General features: G+C 45.3%; 1 protein-coding gene across 3 annotated transcripts in view; it reads left to right on the top strand.

Annotated features, from left to right (window-relative positions):
• Window positions 1–7,863: 7,863 nt before the first annotated feature.
• GRIA2 (glutamate ionotropic receptor AMPA type subunit 2) overlaps window positions 7,864–9,920 on the top strand; it is an 86,637-nt gene continuing 84,580 nt past the window's right edge. For 2 of the 3 annotated variants that reach the window (XM_064710779.1, XM_064710781.1), the window contains exons 1-2: window positions 7,865–8,325; window positions 8,649–8,789. In XM_064710779.1, coding sequence (XP_064566849.1) covers window positions 8,238–8,325; window positions 8,649–8,789 — 229 coding nt within the window. In that variant the 5' untranslated portion in view covers window positions 7,865–8,237. Of the gene's footprint in view, window positions 8,326–8,648; window positions 8,790–9,920 lie in introns of all 3 variants that reach the window. The other variant, XM_064710783.1, reaches the window with a different exon arrangement.

Below are 9,920 nucleotides of genomic sequence, written 5' to 3'. Positions count from 1 at the left end.
GAACCGGATGATTCTGGATACACGTTTGAGGAGATAAGTTTCTGATCTTTTTATGTTTCTCTAGCTTTTTCTAAAGCCTTGTGTGTTTTGTGTAAGCTCATTTCATTGCCTTTGACGTTTATTTGCTACAGCTGACCAACCTCTAAAATTAAAGTCCTATTTTGTTAGTGCCACTAAAACCACAGGGAGCCCAGCAGAATAAAGGCAAATGTTTGTGAGGGTTCTCCTGCAGAAAGTGCCTTTCTGTGCTCTTATTTATGTCAGATACTATCAGCAAAGGCATTTTTATCTTTTTAGTTATAGAAAATTAATTCATTGGATCCCATCAGAAGATCTGCTTAATTTAACCGCAAGGCATTAATGCTATTTTCACAGTAGCTACAGCTGGTACTGACAGGTCAGGTACAGCCAGGATTTGGGAGAGAGAATGTATCCTTGTCATTGCCCCACATATTCCTAGCTGTGGCATAAATCATCTTTCTGCCCGTGTTTTTTGCTCTTTGTTGCTTGTTTAGACTTATGCCAGTGATATTTCCAAGATCAAGGTTAGGTTCTCGTTGTTAACAACCATTTTTGAACTGCCCTTGAGACCCCACCAGCTCATCTCTTTCTTTTGGAGCCCTTCATGGATTCCCTCATTCATTGTGCTGTGTATGTGTCCCTGTAGTGAAAGGAAGCAGAAATTTGGAATTGTCCAGAACCCAGCCACATGTGCACATCACCTCTGTGAGTATGTCTCATTAAGGGCAATGCAATTAGCAAGGAGCAAGGTCAGTGTCAGGTTAAATAGCAACTCCACAGACCACAATAATGACTATCAGTTAATATGTATGAGATAATAATGCAACACCAATGAAGTTGCAGTAAAGACAAGCAAGCATTGTTTGGGTTGTCTTTAATGTCACAATTTCTATAAGCAGAATTTTTCCTACTATAAGCTCGTCTATTAAACCGTGTATTAAAAGCAATTGTGCAGCTAGCAGAATGTTACTTTCTGCATATTTACTATGGAGTATTTCTCGTCCAAAGTGTGAAATTAAGTGCCTCATAAGAATTGTTTGGTTTTCTCTTGCATTTCTGGTTTGGGCTTTTTTCCCCTATTGTAAAATCTTGCCTCTAACACCACACTATCAGAACTAATCTCTGGGAAGGTATACCAATGCAGAGGTGAAAGTAAAAATATCTGTGCTGTGAACTAGTTCTGGGACTGAACATCCGAAGTGGTTTTTCAGAACTAAAAATAAACTTTTGTTGAGCATAGCTCTGTACATTTCCATGCTAACTTGAGCAAGCTGTTTCTTGACACAAAAAAACCCAAAAAAGAATTATGTATGTCAAACAGGTAAACGGTGAACCGAAACGAAATTTCTGTTGTGGAAAGATCAAAGATCATAATGATAAGGATGGGAGAGCTGATGTTTCAAATCACAGAAGTCCTTTTAATCTTACATCCTGTTTCTGATGTGGTTTTTAAAAGTATAGTGTAAAATGTCTGCAATGGGTAATTGGACAAAACAATTTTTTTATCCTTTGGATATTTCCTGAAGAAAGGAATTATTATCTTGTCTCATGCAATTCTATCTATTCCTCCAACTTAATTTAATGTTGCTATATGCTTGTACTCCATAGTATAATTTCTGAAACAAATTGTCTCTTACCTATTTGTGTCATAAAATAAATAATTTTAACATTTGCTTGATGCTTTTTCTTTGATTGATTTTTTTAAATGGAAACCATAATAGCGACCATTTGACTGATAGGTTTTTAAACTCTTACTCACTATAACTTAAATTTTACTCTATTTTTCCAGTGACAGAAGGCCTGATAAAATTATAAAACTATTAAATAAATAAAATGCACTGCAATAGCATAATCATTTTAAAACAAAATCCTTATCATGAACATCTTTCTTTCTAAAAGAGAGCTTGTGAAGTTTTTTCACTCTTAAAAGCAGAACTAAAAAAAAAGAAAAAAAGAAAAAAAAATTCAGCTTAGCACAATGTGTTTATAAATGATTCTATGCCCTAATTCTCAGTTATGTGGGGACACATTAATACCTGTTACAGTGCCAGTTTGGTGTACAGCCATTGTGACTGTGACCAGTAGCTATGGGGCAAGTGGAACCTGATGCCTGCGTGTCTTCTGATGCTGCTGTAAGGTTCTAAAGGGAAACACCCTTTTGAAGAAGAAAAAAGGAGTTTTTTCCTCGGTGACTGCAGTGAATTTGGTTCCCCTTTGCTGTGGAGGGAGCAGCAAAGCAGCCTCTATCCATCCTACACCTACCCACACCGACAGCTGGCCAAATGGTGCTGCTCCACCCAGCAGCCTGGAACGGGGCTCCCCAGCTCCAGGGGTGGAAGGAGGTGCCACACTGCCCTTTCCCCCTGCCCTGCTTTGGCCCTGACTGCCTTGGTCCCCAGCCCAAAAGCAGGATTAGCACTGGTGCAGTCATTGCAGCTTTCCTGCTTGTTCAAAAAGCTCTTGGCCTCAAAGCCTCATGCAGAGGATGTGAACAAGGTCATGCAGAAACCATTCCAGACAAGAAGGAGAGATTGACCCTACGTGCAATGTTATGAGAAGCTGTCTTCCCTGCATTAAGGAGCTTAGCAGTTAGTTCTGCTGTGGTAGGAAACATCCTTGAAAACTAATGTGAACACTGTCCTGAATCCTGTGTAAGGTCATAAAGCAAATTATAGTGTTGATTAGCATGGAAAACCACTGTGAGAACTTCCATTCTCCATGAGAGTTCAGTGTTCATGAACTAATCCAACCTGTTGGGATACAAAAAGAAGTCTCTGATGCTCATCAGCTTTGCAACAAGTTCAAATTTTCAAAAGGTCAGCTGATTTCTCCAAGTGATTTCTCCAGGTTTCTGGAGGTAAATGGAGTAAGTATATATGTTATGAATAGTGTGAATGAAACATTAAACTGAGAAGATGTCTTCTCCATGCTGAGAATGATCATTACACAGTCCATTTCCCATGGGCTGGTATTTGTTCCATGTCCTTGTTCAAAATATTACTTCTGCATACTCACCACAATGACACAATCAGCTTCCTACAATACTCATAATTTAGGTAGGTGCAGAGCAGTATGTGACCAAGCATGTACAGATTATTTACTGTCACTGGCACATATTAGCCTTGGATTTCAATCTGTTTGTAATTTGTAGCTCCAGAGCGGCTTCTCAGTACTATTGCCCGGGATTCTGAAGATGTGGGATTACCCCAAGGTTCTGTAGTGACTGAGGGAACAAACACCTAGTTTTAACAGAAAAATGGTCCAAGTCACAAGTTAGTAGAAATTAGAGACTAACACTAAAAGTGTACCGCAGGTATGTCAATAGAGAGCAGACTATAACATTCTTGTCAGCTCATGTTTGCCATTTAACATTTTAGCATGTTGTTTATGAATGCAGGTAAGAGAGATGGAGAGCTGGTTTGACGAGTACTGGGGATTTGGCAAGTACCATTCCTCAGCAGGAAACAGTCCACTGGTATGTGATAACTGATGTCTCCATCATCTCCAAAGGGCTTTTCATTCTGAATCACAAAGAATACATTTCTCACAGGTGACAGAAAAGTTGCAAGGCTAAAGAGGAATTTCAGTGATTAGGAGCTGACCTGAAATATGTGTGTAGAGATGATACTTCAAATATAAATGCTGACATGAAAAAAGGGAATAAGAACATGATGAGAATACATAAACAACACTGAAGTCAAGGTTGGCATTGCTTGTGGAACAGATGGAAGAAGTGGTAGATGAAAAAGGGAAGGATCAAGGCTGGCCATTATAGTCTAAAGCAACAGTCTAACACATTTGAATTAGCTGTGCTCCACAGAGGGAATGGGGAGTAAAATATGAGGGTAAAATCAAAATAACTGTAGAGAAAAGGAGATTCTGATGGCAATGCATTGGAAAAACAGATGGAAATCAGCCAAGAAAGGAGATGGCAAAGAGGAAGAGAAGTAGCAAGTAGGCAGGGTCAAAAATAGGACAGGAATAAGAAATGTATCCCCTGAGTCTGAGACAAAGCCACGGAAGTTTTTTATACCACTGGAAGAAAAAGAAAGACATTTCCAGACAAGAATCAGGGATTTAGCATGTATAGTCAAATCTGAAAGAGTTCCTTTTATGTTTTTCCAGAGGTTTAATAATGTAAATTGTTATAATCTCAGTAGAAAAAAAATTGAAACAATCTAGCAGATTTTCCACACACAGAGTTTATCACATACTTAAGTGATTTTATTGGCAAAATAAATATAAAATTTCCTGCAAATAGAAAGAACACAAGTAGCTTGAATAAAAAAAGTAAATCCCAAATTGCTATAAATTTCTCAAAACACTTAGCTATCATGGTAACAAACTGCACTGTCACAACACAGCAAAGGGAAGTGAGAGCTATATGGTTATTGACAATTATTTTACATCAGTTGTGCCAGAAGGATCATGATGTTGCTTTTCTATCATCAAAACCATGTAATAGAAGGGAGCCTAAGCTACTCCTTAGAAGGTGTCCTCCCTGGGTGTGGGTGCTGCTAATGGGAACAGAACGTGTTTGCTAATCAGAACAGGAGGCAGAACAAGCATGAAAGATCAGGACATACTTTTTATTTTTAAAAAGACTCTTGAGATCCAGAGTGAGCATATGGGACTGAACTCTTCAAAATAGATTTGGAACCTTCATTTGTATTTCCTCTTTGTTTACACTTACTGGTATTTGAAAGAGTTCTGCAGATTTCAAAAATCCAAAGACAATACTTCTTATTGAAGGGAAGTATTTATTGATCAGCCCTGGAATCAAAGTATTCATATGTTGGCACAGCATTTTTGTATCCTAATAAATCTGCATGTTTTAAGATTTTTTTTATACTGAAGAAATAGAAAATGGTTGTGACTATAAACCCCAAAAATTGATAGGATGAAAGTCCAGAAGGCGTACTATAACCATTTAGTTTGAGCTCTTGCCAAGAGCCTTCTCAGAATTTAACTTTTTTCAGCTAGATTTTTAGAAAACAGTCTGGTTTTAACTGTTTTCATTAAACTGCTCAGCATATGGCTGCAAGGTCAATGACACATTAAAAAAGCAAAACAAAAGATAAATTTTATTTCTAATCCGAATGTGATCAATGTGTAATTGAACAACTCAGTTTTTTTACTCCATCCATCTCCTCAAGTGTTTTATATTTTTAGGTTACTCTCCTGAAGCATGTACTCCATGTCATCAAGCCATTCCTGAACTATTTTTTGGAAAGTATATGGACTGATCACTAAATGTTTCTGGGCACAAGGCAAAAATTTGCAGTTTTCAGTCTTTTCCAAGTTTCTTTCTGCATCTCGTATTCAACTGATGAAACATATGATGAAACATTTAGTTGAACTGCAGCCACTGTCTCAACCAGGATTGTGCCAGGATGAATTGCAGAGGAAATATATTCCTGATAAATTGTACTTCTGATTAGCACATATATCAGCTCTTTTCAACTTCCTCACCAACTTCTACCTTACATTCAGAATATCCATTAGACAATATTAAATTGCTAAACCAAGTATAGCCATGATTATTTGCAGCTAGCAGCAAACCTCTCTTGGAGTTCTATGGAATCAAGATTAAGCACTTTGGCTTTTCAAGGGTCTGACATCTTATTATTTGATATCTGGACTTCTGTCATCTGCTATTGTTTTCATTGTTACTGCACTCCTATGTTCCTTTCAACAAGTGATGGATGCTTATTATTAAAAGTCTCCCCACTGATGCTTTGTTCACATTCTGAACTAATGCATTTTTATATGAGCTCCTTTCATAGATTCAGAAGAATGCATATTAGAATATAATCTTCTGTTTTTAAGAATACAATCTTTACTTACGTCTTGAAAGATTCTTTTCCCTTGAGAAAAAAAGTATTGAATGTGATTCCCAGTAATGTAGTCTGATTTTCTCATGCACAGTGTTAATGAGTATATCTATTCTTAGTACATGGTCATAAATTACTATCACCTATAAATTTCTTTTTTCTCCTTTGCCCAATTGCATCTTTTCAATTAGCATAGGATTGTTATTAAAAAATAGAGAGTTGAAGAAGACTTTTTTTAGTATCGACATTTTTCACTATTACTAAATTCTGATTGAGCTGTTTCCTTGGTGATTGACTCGCCCATGCTGTCCTTTTGTACTTACTCATATCAGTTGAAATCTTTTCTTTTTCCCTGTCACACCAACAGTGGAATATGGCCACATAATCTGACTCTTCTTTTCTACATGTTCTGATGTGATGATACAAATTTGGAGTAGTACATGCACATATATGCTCACAATTCTGAAATGGAAAAATATACATTAGGAAATCAACAACCATTATTTCATTTTTGTGTTTGACATCACCCAAATTCTTTTTATATTTTGGTTCATTATGCAGTTATAATGTATATTGGCAAATTTGATATTTTTTGTTTTATCATAACATATTAAAATATAGAGATCTTGGAGATCTTTGCTTCATTTTAACCTCATTTTTTTATACATAAGGGAATGCTTTAGACGTCAGTGAAAAAAAAAACCCATACAATTTATCTATGCTTCTATTAAAGATTGGCTGTTTTACCCTGAAATATTTATTAAAAGTAAATGTCTGTACATCTCATTGTCCAGGATGCACTGGGCACGACCTGAACAGAAGCTTTCCCCTGACAGCTTCATCTGTTGATTCTCACAGCGATGCTGCCTGCCCCTTTCACAGAATTCAATAGCAGCTTTTCCCAGGCAGTGCAAAATGTGACTTCTGGGAGACACCAGGCTGGGGGCAGAAAGTGAGGATGGGCTGTAACAACTCTGCCATTCCACTCAGATAAGCCCATAGGGGCTTTATGCTCAGGTTGTTAAGGCTTGCTCTCTTTTTCAGGCTCATCTCATTTTGTGGGTGAGAGAGAGAAGATGAGACAAGTGCAGAAAAAAGCTTGCACAGGATTTCCTGGTGAAATGACTCAAATGAAATAAAACTCAACATGAATTAGTAATGAGTAAAGAGACTAAAATTATCAACTTCCAATGTGTTCAGGATATGTACTTGTATTGACATCTGAATACCTGAAGCTTTGACACCCTCCTCCTGGAAAGGAGAATTTAAAAAAATATTAATAATAGTATAAAAATAAAAAGGAAGAAAAAAGAGGAAAGGTAATTAATTGCAAGATTAGTATCCTTTCCTATGTGGATATTTCCCAGCATTGTTAACCAAATATAAGTTAATAAAAAATATGCCAGAAAATAATTACCTAATAGCAAATTCATTGTTATGGTCACAGGAATGCTACACTGCCTTTCCTTCTATAAAATGTGTGTGTGTGTGCGTGTGGTGCACAGCAACAGACTTCGTGCCAAACTGAGAAATGTTAAATTTAGCTTGCAGTAAATAGCATGTCTAGCTAATACAGCTGGAACCCATCTTGGAACAGGGAAAGAAAAAAAGAAAAAAGATCTCCATTATGCATGAAAATGAAATACCAGAATAGCTCTAACTCTTCCGGAATATCAACTTCTGTGGTTCGGGTATAGCTGCTGAAACAGACAACAATTAATTTAAAAAAAAAAAATTAAAAATTGCTTTTCAGGTGTGTTTGCGAGGTGGGGAAGGCCGGTGAAAGAAATAAGTAAATAAATAAATAAATAAGTAAATAAATAAATAAATAAATAAAGTCCGAAATAGAAATAACTAAACGAGCGGCCCATCTCCCCTGAGCGATGCCGCTGTCCGCGGTGCTGGAGGCGGCCGGGCGGGCTCGCGCAGGGGGCGGGGCGTGGCCCGCAGGGGGCGCGGCGGGCGCGCTCCCGCCGGGGTCGGTTCCGCGCAGGCGCCGCCGCCGCCGCCTCGCCGGGAGCGCCGCCCGCCCGTTGAGTGCGAGGAGCGCGGGCGAGCGCGTGCGAGGGCAGGGCCGGGCCGGGCCGGGCGGCGGGAGCGCAGCGAGCGGGCACCGCCGGCACCCCCATCCCGCGCAGCCCCGGAGCCGCCAGCGGCGGCGGCAGCAGCGGCGACAGCTCCTCGGACAGCGGCTTCTCCCGCGCCCGCCGCGGGGCTCTTCTCGTTCCTTCCCTCCCGTGGCTCGCTTGCTCCCGCCGGCCGCTCGCCCGGAGCGCACGGGATCTAATTTGCTGACGAGCGCGCTCCGCGGAGGAGGAGGAGGAGGAAGAAGAAGGAAGGGCTGTTTTCCGTGGCTTTGTGGATGCTCTACTTTTCCTGGAAATGCAAAAGATTATGCATATTTCTGTCTTCCTGGCTCCTGTGTTGTGGGGACTGATCTGGGGGGTCAATTCTAACAGCATACAGATCGGTAGGTGCCCGCATTTGGGGGGACCCCGCTCTCCTCCCGGCGGATCTTCCGATCCCTCATCCCCGCCGCTGTCACTCGGGCATTCCTGTCATGTCGCCTCGCTCCCGGTCCCACCGCGGTGCCCGCCGGGCGCCGGCGAGGTCCCCTCGCCTTTTCCCCGGCCGCAGCGCCCGGTCCCCGCGCCCCCCGACACGGGACGGAGCCCCGGCCGGGAGCGCTCCGGCAGCGGCGCCCAGCGCAGCCCCGCGGCGGGCACAGACCTGGCCCCGGCGCCGCTCCGCCGGTGCCCCCCGCCCGCCTGACGCGTGTGTGTTTCCCTGCAGGGGGGCTGTTCCCGAGGGGCGCCGATCAGGAGTACAGCGCGTTTCGGGTAGGGATGGTTCAGTATTCCACCTCGGAGTTCAGGCTGACTCCCCACATCGACAACCTGGAGGTGGCCAACAGCTTCGCCGTCACCAACGCCTGTGAGTAGCGGGCGCTGCCAGCCTGCCGTGGCGGCGGGGGCGGGGCGGCTGCCAGCGGTGCGGCGGGGGTGTGTGTGCGGGGGCGTGCGGGGTACGTGTCTGTGTGTCTGTCTGTGTGTGTCTGTGTGTGTGCGGGGTACGGGTGTGTGCGGGGCGCGGTGCCGGGGGGAGCCGCCCCGCCGCCCAGCAGGTGCGGCAGCGCCCGGCCCCTTGCGATCGGGGTGCGGGGTCTCGGTGCGCCCCCGCAGCCCTCCGGGAGGTGCAAAATGGTTCCCGGCGGCTCCCCCCGCGTTATGTAAGGCTGCGCGGCCCCGGGGCTGCCCGCAGCGCTCCCCCGCCGCCCCGGGGCTGCCCACGGGCTGCGGAGCACTCGCTGCTGGCGCGGGCAGAGCCGGGGCCCCCTCGGGCCAGCACCGAGGGATGGGGAGCGGGCGGCGGGGGGCGATCAGCCATTTTACGCCGCGCGGTGCTGCGGGCTCCATCCCTCCATGTCTCCGTCTCTCCATCTCGCCCCCCGCACGCAGCGCTCGTGGGCGGCCGCGCTCGCCGCCCGCTCTGCCTCGCCGGGAGCCGCCGCCCCCGCGGTTCTGCTGGCGGGGCCGTGCCCGGCTCCGCCCTCGGCCCGGCGGGGCCCGGCCGCACGCGTGCCGCGGGGCGCGGAGCACCTGCGGGGCGGGGCAGCGCGGCCGTGGCAGCGCCAGGAGAGGAGCCCCGGGCCCGAGCGGCAGAAGCGCACACGGCTGCGGGACCCGCCGCCCGCCCGGGGCTGTGGGACCCCGCGGAGCGGCGGGGCCGGCCGGGCAAAGCAGCGCTGCCCGTGCCGGGTGAGAGCGGGCAGCCGCGTTCCGGGGCGCTGAGGCGTGCCCGCCTTTGCCCCGCTGCCCTCCCTGCCCCGGCCCGGTCCCGGCGAACCGGGGCTCCCTGCAGCGAGCGGGGAGCGCGGTCGGTGCCGTGCCGGCCGCTCCCGCCCAGCGCCGCGCTCCCCCCAGGCGTTCTCCCCTCCCTCCTGGGAAAAAGACGTAAGGGTCACTGAATCTGGAGGTTAGCTGTCAGCGGGAGCTGTTTCCCTCCATGGGCGACCTGGTTTCAGTCCCCCGGTTCAGCTACCCCGTGCGGTGGTGCTGAAGAAGG

Source organism: Zonotrichia leucophrys, chromosome 4 (genome assembly GCF_028769735.1).
Source record: "Zonotrichia leucophrys gambelii isolate GWCS_2022_RI chromosome 4, RI_Zleu_2.0, whole genome shotgun sequence".
Lineage (NCBI taxonomy): Eukaryota > Metazoa > Chordata > Aves > Passeriformes > Passerellidae > Zonotrichia > Zonotrichia leucophrys.
This window is presented reverse-complemented; position numbering and strand designations above follow the sequence as displayed.